The sequence below is a fragment of the Helicoverpa armigera genome, chromosome 26 (assembly GCF_030705265.1).
Source record: "Helicoverpa armigera isolate CAAS_96S chromosome 26, ASM3070526v1, whole genome shotgun sequence".
Classification (NCBI taxonomy): domain Eukaryota; kingdom Metazoa; phylum Arthropoda; class Insecta; order Lepidoptera; family Noctuidae; genus Helicoverpa; species Helicoverpa armigera.
The window spans coordinates 6,898,733-6,918,267 of record NC_087145.1 but is presented as its reverse complement, the minus strand read 5'-3'; the positions used below and the strand labels follow the sequence as shown (position 1 = coordinate 6,918,267).

Below are 19,535 nucleotides of genomic sequence, written 5' to 3'. Positions count from 1 at the left end.
TTTCTCGAAACTACGTAAGAAACGTTGACAGAGGTTTTATGAGGACATACGATACCCTTCTTACTAATAAAAGGTATACTATGTTATATTGTGAATAACGTTAGTGTAGCGGATCTTTACTTATCCCAGCTAATATTATAGAAATGCGAAAGTAACTCTGTCTGTCTGTCTGTTACGCTTTCACGTCTAAACCACTGAACTGATTAGAATAAAATGTTGTACAGACATAGAGTTGACCTTGAGAAAGAACATAGGATAGTTTTTTTCCCGGACTTTTGAATAATTCTCTTGCAAACGAATACCGAACTCCACGCGGGCGAAGCCGCGGGTGGAAGCTAGTACATATGTTATAAAAGCTGAAGAGTTTGTATGTTTGAACCTCTCAGGTCCTGGTTACAGCCTTTTTATCGTCCCACTGCTGGGCTGCGGCCTCCTCTCACACGGAGTAGGATTAAGCCTTAATCACCACGTTTGCTCAATGCGGGTTGGTGATTTCAGACTATATAGTCCAGACTCAGGTCCTACTTGAAAAAAAAAGGGAAGTGTTAGAAAGGCAATTTTCGAGAAAAGGTATAAGACTAGTTTTCAGCCAGTTTGCGCGAAGTAGTTCCCACAATGCGGGTGAAACCGTTGTCGGAAGCAGCTCAGTGTTATATAATGACGTGACAGAGTTTGTATTATGACATTCATTTACATTTCCTCTCAACGAAACTTTGATTCACAAGATCTTTAAGCATTTAGAGTAGATATAATTTGTTAGCGATAGCCAAAGCAAGGCATCTATAATTTCTATTGTCTTCCGTTTTTTTGCTATCATTAGACGCTCTTGAGCTCAATCTCAGCTAATTTCTACCAATCTCTATAACCATTGCTCATTAAGGTAATCTAATCTTCAATTAATTTTCCCAAGAACTTGTTATCGAATTGATTAACCGTTCTCGTAAACCCACACGATCATTGCACTTAATAATATGGATAAAATTCGCGAAAGTCACTTTCGCTATCTATTCGAGGAATTGTTTTGAGTTCTCTTATGTTAGCTCATAGGACGTATACGCATGTAGAAAACTTATCAAGACCTATCATCAGGGAGTATCAGTAAAAATTGCGCTATGCCAATCTTAGGTTGTAAAACTTTTACAAGAAATTGCTGAAAGTTTATAGGTACCACACTTCATACTAAATCTTTCAGGGCGATGCTAACTTATTTAACCAAACCAAAAAGCCTTAAAAGGATCTATACTCCGTTTGAATACACACTTAACTAAAGGCAAACAATCTTGCTAGTTTAAAAATAAAATGTGTTTAAAAAATATAAATCTATGAGAAGATACTAAATGCATTGAACCAATTTATAAAATAAAAATCCATTACTTTAAGCTAAGCAGCACTTTCTGTTTAACATGTACTTCTGTAAAACACCTTGTTTACCTTCACTTAAGTGCCTCAATAGTTTACAGTAAGTAACACTTATAAGTAATCCTCACCACTAGTGACAGCCTATGGTGGGGGGGCGGCGGAGGCAGACGCGACGGACGCCGGGACACCGCACATGTCTCCTTCTGCAAACATCATTGCGCTGTTACTTATGTTTCTAAGAAGAGGCTGTAGATATTGGAGAAAGTTTTTAAAAATGTAAAGACAGGTTACTGTGGAGATCTAAGGGGGAGGCCTATGTTCAGCAGTGGACGTCCTATGGCTGAGATGATGATGATGATGATGATGAAAGACATATGTAAAAAGTATTAATGTTCATTTGGTTTGAACACAATCTTAGAAAAACTCCAAACCGAAGCTTGCCTTAGATTTAGCCCTAGCATAGTCTAGATCTAGCATTTAGAAAATATATCATTAACTCTCATACTATAATTCACAAATCTTTCATTACATGTTTCACGCAATCTATCCATTCACTTGTCTACGTCATCTGCCAAAAACGCCCTAAAGCATGACTTGTCTAATCCTCAAATTCGTCGAAAAAATCACATTGTTTCTTAGAAACTGTTTTCTTATTAAGTAGGCTTAAACCTCGAGGCTACCCTTTTGATCTTCTCAAAGTCTTAACCGCCTACAACAGCTATTGTAGGTTCTTAATACCAATTAATTGTGTTGTTCCACCCACGTCTTAGAGAAAATATTCCTAGAACTTCACTAGAGAAATTGTTTGCTTCTGAGAAAATTTAAAGTTCTCAAGTGGGTGTAGCTTTGTGCTTTCTCGCTAAAATTGGATGTAGTCTCTTGGAAATTAATTTTGCTTTAGTATTCAGAATATTTTTTATATTTCTTTTCGCATTTCAAGAACTTGGTTATGAAGAAAGCACCGCAAAGTTGCGAACTACTTTATTGTGGATCTTGGAGTTCCTCAGAGATAGAAGTCCTTCTGATGAGATAGTAAAAAGTTCTTAGAAACTCTTAAATTATAGGGCCCTAATTATTTACTCATAAGTTTGTATACATATTCTTTATGCAATAATAACACCACAATTTTTAGCTAAGCAATAATCAAAAAAGTGTTCAGAAATAATTTTAAACGCGTCAAAATTCTCGTTCGAATTAAGTAAACCTGTAGCTTTACTATTTCTTGTTTTTCTATCATGATTGAGGAAACTGCATCGTGCGAAACTCAGCGTGACTGTGTTTTCTACAAACCAATAAAGCCTAAGGGCCTTAGTAGAAAATATTGAGACCTTAGTTCCGCTGTGTGAAAGGGATAGTGATATCTATACTCTTATGGTCGTTCCCAATACACTATCCATCTTTAGATTTCCTTATTATGGACAGAATTTTGATTTTGATTAGCCCCGTAGTCGTGGTGGCCTAGTGGGTAAAGCACCAACCTCTCGAGTATGAGGAGGGTTCGATTCCAGGTCAGGCAAGTACTAATGCAACTTTTCTACGTTTGAATGTACTTTTAAGTATTTCTTAGACACCAATGACTGATAAAAAGGTGAAGGAAAACATCTTGAGGAAACCTGGACTATAAAGTCTGAAATCAGCAACCCGCATTGAGCAGGCGTGGTGATTAATGCTCAATCCTTCTCCTTGTGAGAGGAGGCCGCAGCCCAGCAGTGGGACGATAAAAAGGCAGTAACGTACAAGTAACGTCTAAATCCTATCTCTAGTAACAAAACAGATAGATAGAATACCGGAATAGGCCGTAAGTCGTACATTAACAATATCATAAGACAGATACAGATGTCAATTAATAACGGCTTAGCAGTCTCGGATATAAGATCACAAGTAATGACTCACTAGTTACACGCCTATTCAATTGAAAGTGAGCTTATATGGAGCTTAACAATATTCTGTAGTTTCTCTATGGCTTGTAAACTAAATCCATACTATAATAGTATAATATAAATATTGTTATGAGTACATAAGAAAGTACATAAGAGGAGAACATAAGAGAAGTACATAAGAGGAGTACATAAGAGGAGTACATAAGAGAGTACTTAAGAGAGTACTTAAGAGAGTACATAAGGGTACTACATAAGAGGAGTACTTAAGAGAGTACATAAGAGGAGTACATAAGAGAGTTCATAAGAGGAGTACATAAGATAAGTACATAAGATAAGTACATAATATGAGTAAAATTACGTCTAAAATAAGGACCTGAGAGACCTTTAGGCAACAAACACACCAGTTTACCTTTACCAACAAATAGAAAACATAAATAAACACAATTTATACTCACGACGTGAACTGAGAGCGTAGGTGCCGACTTCCCGAGCGCGGACCGGCGCATACGCACCAAGTTCGACAAACGAGGAGTTTTTGTCGCATCTGTAACAATACAAATAGTATACTATTAGAAATAAAAACTGATTGAATTGCTTGGTTTGAACTTGGACGTCTAAATGGATAAGTTTCGCTAACGGAATCTAATTCTAACATCCTGAGATATACATATCATAAGAGTGAGTGACTTTACTTTTTAAGTGGCAAAACATTAAACAGATTTTGGTGAAAAAGTTGTAAAGTGAGTTTAAAACACAGCTATTTAAAATAGGTGCCTATCCGGTATCCGGGTGCTTTAAGGAATTTGTTAAAAACGCTTTCCACTGCACCTTTTCACCGCCACGCCATATCGGTATTCCTATGCCCTGTACGCCAAGCCCGAAAATCTTAATTAAATATCTACTAAAAAATACATAAAAGTAATGATTTAATAGGTTTATTTTGTATTTTTCTGCGACCTGTTTTTTGTCGAGTATAGCCGTCGTTGGCGCACAGGGCACGCTTGCTCATGTCGGCTATAGCCGACATTGGCGTTCAAAAGGTTAATAAATACTTCAGTGAGAAATAGCTAGTGTTCATTATAAATGTGAACGTATTACGTAATTATTCAGGCGCGTCTTGCTGTCTCCCACACGTTAGATTAGTACAATTATTCATCCCGTCCATGGAGAGCAAAATAACTAGCGGACATGCCATAACAGAAATTCTCCTAAGAAAGTAGCGTGCAAAACGCGAAGTAAAATGCGTGTGCTTGGGGGGACAGAACGTTACTTTTTCCGCCCTGAAACGCCTTCTTTGGAACCCGCGTATGTTTTGTAATACCAAAAATCGTTGGCAAATGCCTCAAAGAATCCCAACGCCTCGTTAGTTCACTCGTAACTGATCATTTTGGCCATGCTCACCGTACGCATTTGACGTAGAAGAAGGCGCCTGACCTACCTGCCTTATAGCATCTCCGCTGATCTTTCCTTACTCAATGATCCCATCTTATACCAATGACGCAACGAGCGTCATACAATTTCTCAAATCATAAAAATACCCACTACATTTAAAGAGTGTGGTATTTTTAAAGTCTACGGAAATAAATACGGTTTATTTTTACGTAGACTGTCGTATTTCATCGGAGAGTATCGAATGTAAACAACTGAGGCTGTAAAGTTGAGATAGATTGCTAAAGCTCTTTACTACGTCAGTTCTTCTTATTTTATCTTTCTCAAAGAAATGGATGGCGTTTAGAACTTTTGTTTTTTGAGTGAAAGGACCACTTTTATTAATAAAAGTAGACTGTTCTCGTTGAAATGGACTGAATCATATATTATGTAATCTAAATACAAGTATCTTATGATCGAACGAATTTCATTTCATTTTCCTGTAAGATATTTTGAGTAGCAGTCATAGCAAGAGTGACTTCCTACACATCTCAAAACCTAACTAGACTATAATTCCCGTCACACCTTTACTTAACGGATAATAACAAAGTTGAAATATTAATCTCACCTACGATAATTCTTATACAAGTTAAACAGCAATAAAACATTGTGTATGGTAATCACGTCTTTACTCAGATACTCTTTATAATGTATTTGAAAGTAAACGTAAAGAGAAAATAGCATCCTTTTAATATGTAAACAGAGTATTTGTATATGTTTGGGTAAATCGCGTAGAATACAAAGTGATTAAGATAATTTCGATATAGTGTGTCTGCGGTTTTCTTGAGTGTGATTTATCACTTATTGTAGTCAATTATGTCTGTAAATTATAAACTTACATCATTACTATGTATTACCTATTGTGAAGGACAAACATTTTTATGTACTTAGCTAAAATAAACTCAGACCAAATTCAAAATTTTGTTCACGCTAGGACCGCGATTTTGACAGAGCCAGCTGTTTTAATTTAGAAAAAAGTCTGGTACTAAACTGTCATGTACAATATTACAATTATCTTGCCCAGAACTAATGACTGCCAATTTCATTACGTAACAGATGCACCTATAATACCTTCGTGTATATGTGATTTTAATAGCATCAACACCGTTAATAAAATTGCACATTAAATCATAAACATTCACTAATAAAACTACCCGGTGTAAGCCGTATCTATGTAAAAGCAGACCAAACGAGTTATATCCACTCAACTTGTTTACTGCACGTTATCTTAAACACTAGTATATACCTATGAATCACTATTACCGAGTATATGTCTAGACGTTGTTAATATAAAGGGGTGACATATGTAAAGCATCCGGTTTTACACTTGCACTTTACGACAATTACTAAGGCATTGAGAATGCACTCTAAAATCTTACACTTCTAAGATTCGAGAGAAAGAAAAAAATTGTTCCATGAATCATCCGAAAAGTTTATCAAGCAAAAACAGCAGAACGAATTCGGATTTTTCTGTAATCCTCTGTAAGGCTTTAAGTTAAAGTATGACAAATCTAGTTGATTCGCACGATTGCATGAATCATATGACATAGAATATGCCATAAAACGTTTACAGACTAACTGCAAAACTTAAACATCTGTTGAACACTTGTCTAAAAAAGTGTGGTGTCTTACTTCAATGACAAAATCTGTATCTTTTTTAGGCAAGTGTTCAACAGACGTTTAAGAGTTCAAGTGGTACGACGGTTAAAGAAGTAGGGGATTAATATTTTTCATTACCAACCCTATCTAGTATTTTATTTCTACACTCAGCCCCCTAAAGTCGTAAAGGGATGAAATATTGCACTGTTATTTACTCAAACGTCTTATTCTGGTTATAAACGTCCAATAGTTTAGATATAATAAGATTTTCTGAGAACACAGAAGTTTATCAAACAATTTGATAGGTTTCGAAAATTATTGCATTCAGGGAGATAATACTATTCATATTTATTAACAAACTACTATTTGGATAGTAATTTAGTAAATAATAGTGAGTGTCCATACATATATCCCCTTAGTCACTGAAAATAAAAAAGATGTCAAACATTTTATAGCATAATGTTGAACTCTACATATTCAGCAGTTATGGAAACTGTGGATGTTTTCCTGTTCATTAGCTTTTGGAATTGACCGTACTTTTGCATACAAACATACAGTTAATTAATACGATAAATGAACCACGTAATACCAATCTACACTGTTTACTTGCAAAGTTATTGACAAAGTCAAAGATAATAAAAAATAACGTAATTACTGCTCGCTCCCTGAAGGCCTTATTAAAATCTGCGTAGATCCGAGCTGGGAATATTTATAGTATAAATAATTAAATCTCCCCCTCTATTAGATAGATGAGTAGTGGGAAAACAGGGGGGCAAAAAGGTGTGGGTTTAATACTGAGAAGTACGGTACGTTTTCTTGAAGTGCAATTTGTATTAGAAAATATTACGCAAGACTTTGCAGAAATATAAATAAAAACTTAACGTTTTCGCTACTTCAGGAGGCAACAAGTAAGGTCCAAGACCCAGATACTACACTGTAGAAAACAAGAGACCAACAGATAAATGCTAGTATAAGTTAAAGTTCTGTTAAATTACTGGTCTCTTCTAAAATCAGCTGTTTGACACCTCTCACATGCGAAGCCGACTGCAACGTAGGCTAGGTAGATGATGATATAGCCTAAACACAACCATCGCATTTTCAAGACACTACACCTTTCAAAAAGAGGAGAGAAGGTGAATGTTGTGACGTATAAGGAAGTCGTTAGATAAGCGTAAATGGAAGGAGCTGCAACGACAAGAGCTGGGCTCTTAAATTGAAGAAGAACACCTTTCAGGACAGCAAAGTTACCTGACGAGAGCTACACACAAGTACCAGGCTACCATAAAACGCAAGAGGTAAACAGCAGAATTTAAAGGCACGGCAGGGGTGTGTCCGGTGTCACAGTATGATATAAAACAAGATAATTAAGTACAAATCCGTGACAACAGTTCAACAGTTATCAGTACCATAAATATAGATAAGACCAGGAGCGCGATTCTGCTAATTTTACTTGAGCGACATACGATTCACATCCGACTGAGATCCAATCACGACTCAATTACTATTGAAGCGTATGTGGCATTCCACTTTTTTTTTTGTTTTAAATAAACGTTTTTATCCTTTTCTGTGATTCAATATTCAATCATATGGTCTGCATGATGATAAACGATTGCAACATGATTTTAGAGCAAACTACCGCATAAACCAAATGGCAGACCAATCGAATGTCTGAATACGATTGGTCTTATATTAGTAGCAGAATGCCGCTAAGGTTAAAACTGCTATTGCGATTTAATTTTGACATTATTAACTTAGCAGAATCGGGCCCTTGCTTTGATTGTTAATTAAAGTCCGTTTCTGTTCGTGCTTTATGGAAATTGATAGCTGGTTATTATTTGTTATTGTTTATGACAGGATTTTGTGGCTTGATAAACGTTATTGGTTCAGGCAAGTTTGCGTTATTAGGTGTATTGTTTGGTTAACTCAAATACTGATTTAAATTGTTATTAATCTCTCTAATATTCAATTAAGACTACATTTCATTCCATAAGTTTCTTTGTCTACCTACTCCTATTTTGCCCTCCGATATGGTAAGATACCTTCGTATGACATGTATCTCAATCAATAAAGTCAGTATTTGATATCTTGTTGACTATTGATTAATATTCAGATTCTAATCGACTGTCAACAAATCAAGAACATTGACAACTCGTTCAACCTTACCGTAGAACGACGTATATTACCTCGAAATATCTACCTACTCATACACATGCGTATACTATCGTATCTATATGATTTCATTACACGTTTTTATCGAAGATCGTATTGCAACTATAGCATATGGGATTTTCTTTACTTGGACCACGTAATAAGCTCACTATTATCCTAAAACTCGCATCAAGGAGCAACTTCTTTCCGTACCCGGACAAAATGTAGCCTAAGCTACTTGAGGATAGATAGCCTTACTTCGAAACAGGGAAGGAATTTGCCAATCGGTCCTGTAGTTTCGGAGCCTTTACCTACGGTACAAACAAATAAATAGTTTCCTCTTTATTATATTACTATAGAACTATAGATGAATTAAAAAGCTAGTTTCAAAACCATAAAACCCATCTTTGTTCGTAAAATACTTAAGCCAAAGAATTTCTTTTTCACATCACGACACAGATCGCTCGATTAGACGCCGTTTGGTCAAAGGTCCGTTCAGATACCTACTCCAACAAAATTACTTGATGCTGTGATTAGAGATGACTTAGTTAGATTACTTTGGATACAGTTCAGATAAATTGCGGCAACTTCTTTCACAATATTGAGCTGTTTTTTTATTATTGTGTTTTAGTTGTTTGAGTTTCATTGTTGTGCTGAGCAAGGGTTATTTGATTTAAAACTGTTTTTTTATTTTAAGATTTTATCACAAACAGTTGCGGTATTAAAAGGGATAGTTATGTAAATTCTTAGAAATCTAAACTATGTACACACATTTTGTACATATATTTTGTAATTATAAGTATTCGAAAAATCTCTGTATTAAGCCATTACTTAGATACAATTAATCATTCCCTAACGCAGACAATATAGCAAAGTATACCGGTCACATTAGTTTACGTCTATTGATCTAAGTCTAAGTTAAAATCAAAGCCAAATCCCAAAAGGAAATGAGATCTAGATTCGGATATGAGAGACATTTTCATTTCCGAAATCGATACAAATCTAAGTAGAAGAATATCGATATAAAATATTTTTCTTGATTGAGTGCAACGAAAAACATACATATAAAGATACGATTGAGTAACCAGTTACATATTTTACATTAATTAAATAATAAATTAGTTAATATGCCTAGGTAATGATTACGATTCACAACATTAATTTTTAAATATACAGCTTAGACCCGATTTTTTTTGGATCAATAAATATAATAGTATGTGTAACTATGCATGTGTAATAATATTCATGTTATGCATTAGGTAAAAATAGGTACATAAATAAACATACGTAACTTTGCAAAATTCTGTGTGGGTGTCATTTGAACATCTTTGGCAGTCGAAAAAGCTGGGTAGATATGATAAGACCCGATTTTTTATTGATAAAGTAACTTAACGGTGTTTACTAGCATAAGTAACGACTTAAAGCTAACTTGGTTAAGTTAGCAGTAATCATCTGACTGTGACCGCGACCGTAATTTCAAATTATTATCTTAACGGACACACTTTATAATTATACACATTATGAGTTATCAACTAATTAGAGCCGAGATTTTATCTAAGAATTTATAAATAGTCGTATCATTAGGAAAAGACGAGAAGTTGAAAATAGACTTTCTCGCGGCTGCATAGAGTTGCTTTTGGAAAATAAGAGAAGATAAATCATATGTTTATTAAGAGCTTATCTATTAATTAATGCTAGACGAATCATAATAACGATAACTGAGTCAACAACAGCTCTGAATGTTGGATGTTTACATCGTCGACTTGGATACAAAAACATTCAGGTTTCTACTGTGTATCACATTTTTTATTTATTTAAAATCTCTAACTCAATTTCTGCAGCTATGTAATAGTTCAGATCCTAACTGGATATTAAAAATCGGAATTTGCATTATTTTTTTAAATGACAAAGACCGTGCTGCAGTGACAAGCATGTATAGTGAGTATAATAACTTCCTATTATTGAAAGAATTTCTGGAAACTATCCAGCAATTCCAGAGATTCCTTAATCTCTTCAAAACATTCCTAGACTTCCTACATCCGAGGACTGTACGTCTCTATAAATATAAATTTTCGATACTATCTCAAAAATATCTAAGACTCAAGACCAAAATATTAATAAGCTAGTTACAAAACTCACGTGTATACTGAAACTAGTAACTAGTATCAAAATACACGGCACGTGGGTAAATGGGCATCCATCCAAAAGTGTTCACCCACAGCTTTTATATTACAATCGTAAGAAAACAGTTTACGTCGAGTTTTTCCAGCACTTGGGTAAATTATGTTCGTGTAGTAATATTATTTATTCGGTTTGTCTATTTTTACGAGCTTTTATTTCACTAACAACGTTTTACGCGTCGTCTGAAAATTTGAAATATTTTGACTAGACTAGATGTTTAGAAATAATTAATCTGCTACGTTATATTCTGAAAAATAGATAAAGTATTTTTTTCATCGTCATCCCACCTTATTTCCCGCCCTCATCCCAATTTTACTTGGGGTCGGCGCAGTATGTCTTTATTTTTTCTTCATCCATACGAAACAACAATTTAAATTATATTCTTCCTGACATGCCTATCAGTCAGTAATCTCAAAACTATTGAAAATAGCAAAGTAAACACTTGTTCTTAATTTTCGGGAATTACAATTTTCTATATGTCTAAGTTTGTTACTTTATATCTAACGATGCAAATAATATAACAACATACGATTACAAATGTTTATAAAAGAAAATAATAGGCGAATAATATTGTCCTTTGTTTACATAATTACCACACATTATATCTACGTTTAACGTACCGTTTGCAACAAATGGTAATCATGCATGATAAATACATACAGAACATTTCAAAATTACACGTTCCGTGAAATAATTTCTAGAAATGTCTAACTTACCGTTTACCGTAACATAATGGTTTAAACGTTCCGGTAATAAAACATTTATTGGAAGCGAAACTGCAGGGTTTATTTACAACTAGGTACTCGCTGTTTTCCATGGGAATAACTGCGCTCACACGGATAAATGTATCAAAAAGCCTTCCTTGATAAATAAGCATAACACTGAAATAATAACACAATGACATAAGGGCAGTCTCTCCTTGTTAAACACTGGTACTCAGCTGCATCCGGTTAGACTGGGAGCCGACCCCAACATAGTTGAAAAAAGGCTAGGCAGGATTAATAACTAAAATCGGAGCTGGTATGCTACTAAACGATTTCCTCAATTCATATTTTAAAGAGTGTTTTGTTGACGACAAGAACCAACATAGGTACTTTAGTACACCATAATTATGTCCACAAAGAAAATAATTTGAACAAGGCTGCAGTATAAATCTGTACAAATAAACTGGCAGAATATCAAGCAAACATTGGTGTCGAACGGTGTTTTTCAGGTCAAATTATTCGCTTCCAGATTACATACGTTGTGAACTATTTATTACCAATAATAATGTGAATGACTTATAATAATTTATCAACAGTCTGACCGACAAAAGTTATCTATAGATACTATTGGTAGAAAATAATAATATTGTCTGTATCTTTGCAGGCAAGTCTGATATTGCAGGCGGTCAAAATCTTTTTTGTTTATAAACACAATCGTCTCGTTTCTAACGCATAAATCTGATCAAATCGTTCTAATCAAATTCTTTCTACTACTCTCTATACCTACTATCAGAACTTATAAATCAATTTAGGTTGTGTAATTCGCTCTCAAATGCCTTTTGTCCTGTGGGGACTTTTCCGATCACATTCCATTAATAAGAACATAACATACTACAAATTGTTAATAAATAATAAACAATAACATAATAAAACCAACAAATCCCAAAACAAATTGTAAATTCACTTTGTCGACATAATCAATTCGTAAATAAGGTACCTACTAAATAATTCTCATTGTTTACCGTTTACAAACGATACGACCTCGCTTTGTAGCAAAATGTAAATAAATAAAATATTGTTTTGATACTAGCTTCTGAGCGCGGTTTCACCTGCTTCACATAAGAACAACCCCTAATAACTGGTTAAAAAGTATCTTATTCCCGTCGCCAGGGTACCAACCAAATTCCAAATTATCTTCACCTCTTTTGGCTTGGAATGGAATTCGCGTTTGGTTCCTGGATCTTTCAATATTGTAAAAAAGTCTTTTGAGGCTGCTAGCTTACCAGGCTGTAGCGGCAAACTGTTTCTTTACCCCTGCTTTGATTCTTAATTAGGTACTATTCTTCCTCAAGCAACTTGATTAGGTGTCTAAATAGTAAGAAGTATTAATTAATATACACATCAAAACATTTTTACCCGAATACGTAAACAAACAATACAAGATTAGTTACTTTGCTTCCTGCAATATCAAGCAATAAACTGATCCAATGGCAATATTTTCCTTAAGGAAAAATCACCCTTGCGTATACATTGACGTTTTCAATAAAAGACCAAAATTCCAAATAGGGGTACGAAACCACTTGATCACATTACTGTGGGTTGGAGAAAATTCATTTTATGGAGCCGTTCTTGCGGTTAACATTTTGACAGCGAACTTTGGCATAACGCTAACCCTCAATACATGTGAGTACGATATATGACATCGGCAGTGTTTCAAATATGTATACCTACAAATGTTATAGATATGAAGAGTGCGTTAGTTTAGTCCTATAAGCTGGAACACTAGCAATTAGAAAAATTCTTTCAGTATGCAATAAGTAGGAAAAAAGAAACACCTTTTTACCAATCACATATAGTTTAAAGGAACCGTCTGTTATGTATACTTTTGCCAAAAATCAAAAACGTTTGACTTTACCAGGAAAAATCAGTAAGACTCCCTAAAAACTACAGTCTATACTGCAATTCCGTGAAACTACCGCATATATGCATGCAAAGCTATTCAAATACAGTGGGCACGCCATGTCAGGAACAGGGAAGGGGAAACGTTTATAGGAATGTAGGCCATGAGGGAAGCCAATGTCCTGTGTCTATGGTAAATCGTAAGGGTTTATACTATTTTATGGGTACCTATATATTTAAAATACACGTAAGTTTAATAACCCTCAGCGCAAGGCCACGTTAGGTTAAAGAATAAAACAAATATCCTTTAATTTCTGAAGAGTCCATTTTGGACCTTTCATAATGACATAAAGTCATTTCTACCTAATATTTTTGGTCTAAAATGACCCTTCCGGAATTAACTAAACAGCTGCAAGTTGCAGATGCTTCTAAAAAATATTGACCGTAAACCTTCGATCGACGTCTAGAAAGAAAGAAAGAAAAAGAAAAAAGCCCAGGTGTAAAACTCGGCAACAAAAAAAACAATAAACATGGATCTATGCCGTGTGAATTGACACTTGCAAACAATTGCAACTCAGAATATCTGGGGGCTATGCAAACATTTGTCTCGTACGGAAATGAAACACTGCCAGTGAGAACAGTTGACATTTATTCAGGTAGATTGAAATGGAAATTGTAGTTTGCTGTTGCTTTTAATACCTTAATGTTGAGGTTAGATTGAAGACTGTTCAAGTAAGAAAGAACATAGTCAACTGAAGGCTGCTCTAGAGAGGAGAAATAAGATTAGCAGTCACTTACAAAAAAATGGATACATTCATGAACTAAAAAACTGACCAGCTGGACTCATACACTGACTGATCGGATATGGAAAAATACAATCAAATGTCCCTAAAAGTCAAGGAAATGGAAATTCGTTACGTGTGAAACAGCGCGTCAATGTTTACATGTCTCAATGCGCTAATGTCAGGAACTGCTGATTGTAAAAACTCAGCATAAGATAGCCCCTCAAAGAAGTAGTTTCCTCAGGATTTTTTAACGACGTCAAAAATCATCAAATGACCCGCTGTGGATTAGCAACAGGAGGAGGGAGTATCAGACTCTTACTGACTAAAAACCGTCGTGCCAGGGCCGCGGTAACACTTTCGAACAATTCCGCAGGCCCGGCAGGCTCAGGATGCGGTAGAGACAGAAGCTAGTAAATTACACACAGTACCTATAAATTCACTCTAACACAAACAATTCAAGCTCCAAACAAATATCTTGGTACGGAAATGAAACACGGTACTACCGAGCACAGATGACACGGTGCCAAGTGATTCAGATAGTCCCAGGAATGTGGAAATTATCTAGCTCTTAGCTTATTTTGGTTACCGTATCGTGGGTAATGGACACGTCAGTGTGCAGTCATTGTGGTGTCAGATTTTTATCTTCTGAACTTTGAGACAGATTTAAGTTGCTGGGGAGTTAGTTGCGCCACTTCTTCTTTCCAGCAAAAACATATAGGAAGCGATGAAGGTTCGGCGTTTTAGGAGCTTTCTTCTGTAACTGTTGACGTTCAAAAAGTGCTGTTTAACAGGCTTGTTTGAATAAATGTTTGATTTTGTGTTATATCACATATTTTACACAAAACTAAAACGTCCAAACTTATTACACAATCTATAATTATAATAATTTTGTCATCATTATTCAAATATTCACCTCTAAATGCAATCACAAACCTACACCAATCTTCTAACAGAAGTTACTTCAGGAGCTAATAAAAAACAAAACACAAACTTAAGGTCACCACTCACTGACGCGTAACGTAACTCTTACAAAAAACACCTAACATTGAGTCGTGGGTTGACAAACAAATGCTACAGACTTGCAAGCGTGAATAATCCGGCGACACGGTCCAGTGCAGTGGGACGAGACCTTTAGCAACGAACCACGAAATTCATATAATTGAGACTTAGGTGGGTGCAGTGGCGGATTAACCCTATAAGCACAACAAGCACGTGCTTGGGGCCCCTGTTCTCCAGGGGCCTCCATCCTCTGCTGGCGTTTCATTTTATACCTACATTTTATCGAGATTCATCCACAATATATCCGAAATCACAAGGCGCGAGCAGTTCGGGAGTGACCCTTCATACACCCCCGCCACTGTACCTTCTAAACTTGATTGGTCGCAGTGCTGTTGATTGTTGTACGATCGCAGTGATTTTTTTTTTCAATTGTGCAGTTGTTACACAATTTTTTTTCGGCTTCTACTCATCGTTGGGCAAAGAATTAATAGGCAACGATAGCGTTCCGAAGTCGCTATCGTACAGTCGTTGGGAAGCTCACGCTATAACTACGAGTGCAATATAACAAACATATCCGAAAATTTTGGACGCTTTAGATCAGTGGTCCTGGTGGTGGTGGGCTGGTGGTGCCTGGAGGCATTCCAAGTGGTCCGCGGACCACCGGTTAAGTACGCGGACGTTGTTATCGATCTTACGTTATCCATCTTACTTGTCCAACAGAAAGAAATGAAGGTTTGAAATGTAGCCCTTTTACGAAATTTTAGTTCTGAGTCTTAAAACATAATCAAGATTTCCCGCTCGCTTCGCTCGCGTTTTCAAAAACTATATGTCCTCGTTTTTACATTTGTGAACAAATTAAAAGTTAAGTACGTTTGGGCTACATTGTACGTAATTTTGGTTCTGAGTCTATAATAAAAATAATTAAAATTTCGCGCTCGCTTCGCTCGCGTATTCAGAAACTATGTGCCTTCGTTTTTGCATTTGTCAACAAACAAAAAATTAAGTACGTTTGGGATAAATTTTACCACCGTACGAGTCCGAAAAAAATTTCGCGCTCGCTTCGCTCGGTCAATTTCTTCAACCTTCTATTTCCATTTAAGTAATAGGGGGTCTACACAGGCTCTGTGCTTAGGGCCTCGGATACTCTTAATCCGCCACTGGGTGGGTGTGACTGAAAGTCGACAGAATATAAGAATCCCTTACATTGTTTGCCATATGTACGCTAAGAGCAATAGATTCTGTTGCAATAATATAAGTTTCTCGTTACCAAACTACGGCTACAAGAGATTGAGCATTTAGAAAAAAATAATTAAGTAGGTAGGACCTGAATTACTTGACCTCTTTCGAGATCTGTGTCAAGCATTGATTGAACGCTGATAAAAACTGAATCTTAACACCCATTCGCTGCAAAAAGACCAAAAATAGAAATAGACACTACTCTCCTTTGATTTACGTCTAAAAATAAAGCAAAGCACATTTCTAATATAGAACATAGTTTAAGCTCCCACACGTTCTTAACCTTCCAACGCCCACTCACATAAGCTATGTACGAGTAGTTACATACCTGACCTCAACAACATTCTCTATATAAACTACAAAACTAGTCAGAAAGCAAAACGTATCGTAACTAGTTACGCAACGCCACGTCATGATAAGGCGACATTGAATTTGATGCCAAGTCTCTCTCTGTGTATCAACAGTAGGTCTGCATTTTAAGGTTAAGGGTAATTATTAATCTTTCTGCATTGCACTAGTTAATTATTGCCTATTAATAATTTTAAGTTTAGTGTTGCAGAAATTTTGGATGTCAGATGTGTTCTAAAATCCACCTAACGAACTCTGACATGGAATTATAATAACGATAGGAACAGTCTGACTGTTTTCTGGTGCTGTTGACAGTTGCTGTCACTCAGTACAAACAACGGTATTTTCGTACCTTCCCTTGAAGACTGACAGCTGTCTACTGCACAAAACATTCAGTACCCCTGGAGTAGCATTGGGAGACGAAGACAGTTTGACACAACTATGTAGCATTGTGATATCTCCATGGCATTCTTTTGACGAGGAAAATGAAAACGTTTTGCCCCCATAAAATTCTAAGACAGAAAATCGATTTCCGGCTATTCTAAGCTTAATTAAATAGTAAATAAGGCAAACGGACAACTACGGAAACTATTAGTAATGGTATTGATTTATTTTCGTAAAGTAGGTCGGAAGTTACTTTAAAGTTTGTTGTTGAAGATAACATTCATATAAGCCTATTAGAAAATACAGAAACTCTAATTTAATTATACAATAGTATCCATAGATTTTTTGCCGATACATCTACATAGGTTTTACTTTTTAGACACCCATACATTGTAGATTCTATTCATTTTTTATTTGGGAATGGTTTGGCAAACAGATTCAGGGCAAAAATAAGTTGAAATACATACACAAAACCTTATAAAAAGTCATTATATTACCACGTTTTATCTAAAAAAAAACCCTTACTGACATAATTCACATCTAAATTCCAATGAAATCGATCCAGCTACCAACGCAACAATTTCATAAAGCTACATTTCATGACCCTGCAATATTATTTAATCCCTCACAGATTCTGCTACAGCTAGAACATCAAACGAACTTTATACCCCTAAGCTTAAAGCGCTTTAAACTAACTTGTTGCTGACTAAGCTGACCAACGTATATCACGTTCTTGGTCGCTTTACAGCGATTGCAGCTTTAAATGTTGGTGCAACGAGCTTGTAAAGCTCTGTAAAAGAGTTACAAAGTTGGTAGATTATACTGGAAGTTTGCAAACATGATGATGACAAGGTTTTAGTACATAAATGTGAGAATATGGATTACGGCTAAATCAACAATGATATTTATTGCAGCAAAGCTACAAAAGTTTCACAGGAGCTGAACGAAGATAAAAACAATAATCTGACTCTTAAACCGACTTGTCCTTAACGACATTGTCTATCGCCTAAAAAAATCATCTCGATCAACTTATTGAATTGAAAATTACATTTGGAAGTTAAAGCTGATTACGCTCAAGAGGTCTCCAAAAATTTCAGAATTTCGCAAAATAAACTACAAGATATGAATGATATGACAAATACGTCTGCAAGTATAGCACGGTACAAGAACCGTCGAATAAACCATTCTAAAGGAGCAGTGTCGGATGAAAGTTGTCTGTCACGAACCCGTTATAGCCACGATTGGAAACCATACCTTTCGATCAATGGAGAGCAATCGCTCAAAGAAATCGGGGTCGCACGCCTACCAGCCAATCATTTGATGACTAATGTGATGATTGGCAAATACCACTTAATGCCAGGTAATTGTTTTGCTAATCATAATGTGCATAGTAAGTTTGTTCAAGTGTTAATAACGTGTGATTTATATTGGTGCCGTTACGCCTTCTGTGTGTTGGATACGGTGAAAAAATTGTTTAGAGAAAGCATTTCTTGTGAAAGAGCAGATGGGGTCTTGTGAAAAGAAATGGTCCTTTGAGTTTTGTGCCCATAAATAGAAAATTGGTCCTTCCAGCTTATAAATTCTGGTATTACTTCACCTAGCAAGTTTGCAGCATTCATCACGTTTAACCGCATCATACCTTGACTTTGTGCCAAGGTCTGCAGTCAGTATTATGGATAGCCAGTTACTCTTGCGTTCGCAAACACTGCATTATCTCTGCCAAGAGATGCACGCAAAATAAATAAACAGCCGTCGGAATAATATTAATATTAGAGATTTATCATGGTATTCAAGAACTATGTGGATCATGAGATTGGTGAGAAGCTTATGAAAGCCTTGAGAGAGTTAGGGCCGAAACCATTGGACTATATACAAGGCCAATATATTCTATTAAAGTGCCACAAAACCCATCGGTGGAATTATATGCAAGGTCATCTTAACATTCATAATTTTTAGGTCATTTCTCAATTTGGTTAAGAAACCATTCAAATTACATGTAGGCGATTAAGTATGCATATTGCATATTATGGACTTGAAAGAATAAAATAATGGCAGGATATTAGCTCAGCAGGCTTATGAACATATGGTATATGATGAGGTCAGAGCCGTATTTTGGCTCATTGATTTTCGATAGAAAGACGAGCATCGTTAAATTAATAGTAATGCTTGTTTCGCATGGATACGGAAGGCTTAGAATGATCTTGGAATAAAATGCTATCCTTTTTTATGAATAAATCAAAGTTGACAAATAATAACAATTAATTATGTAATTCCAATAGTTATTGGATGACTAATCTTACGTATGAAGCAAATAGATAGCGAATAAAATAAAAATTATCAGATTATGTTTGATTTAAGAAAAGCAATTTTATAACACAATGTACGGAAGAAATAAAAATAAAACGGTCAAGAACGAGCAGTAAACAAGTATTATATCAACGATAAGCATCGCTGTAGCTGATTTCATGCGATAATAGATACAATCGATCCATAGAGCGAGAACAGGGTTGCCAGTTATAAAACATACATATTTCATAATAAATAAACAACCATAGAAATAAAATGACCATGACTAACTTAAACAA

The 19,535-nt window shown here is 35.6% G+C and overlaps 1 protein-coding gene across 3 annotated transcripts in view; it reads right to left on the bottom strand.

Annotated features, from left to right (window-relative positions):
- Dop (drop out) overlaps nucleotides 1–19,535 on the bottom strand; it is a 101,307-nt gene that overhangs the window by 63,869 nt on the left and 17,903 nt on the right. For all 3 annotated transcript variants that reach the window (XM_064041840.1, XM_064041842.1, XM_064041841.1), the window contains exons 2-3: nucleotides 3,695–3,783; nucleotides 1,488–1,562 (exon numbers count right to left, since the gene is read on the bottom strand). In XM_064041840.1, coding sequence (XP_063897910.1) covers nucleotides 1,488–1,562; nucleotides 3,695–3,783 — 164 coding nt within the window. The remainder of the gene's footprint in view (nucleotides 1–1,487; nucleotides 1,563–3,694; nucleotides 3,784–19,535) is intronic.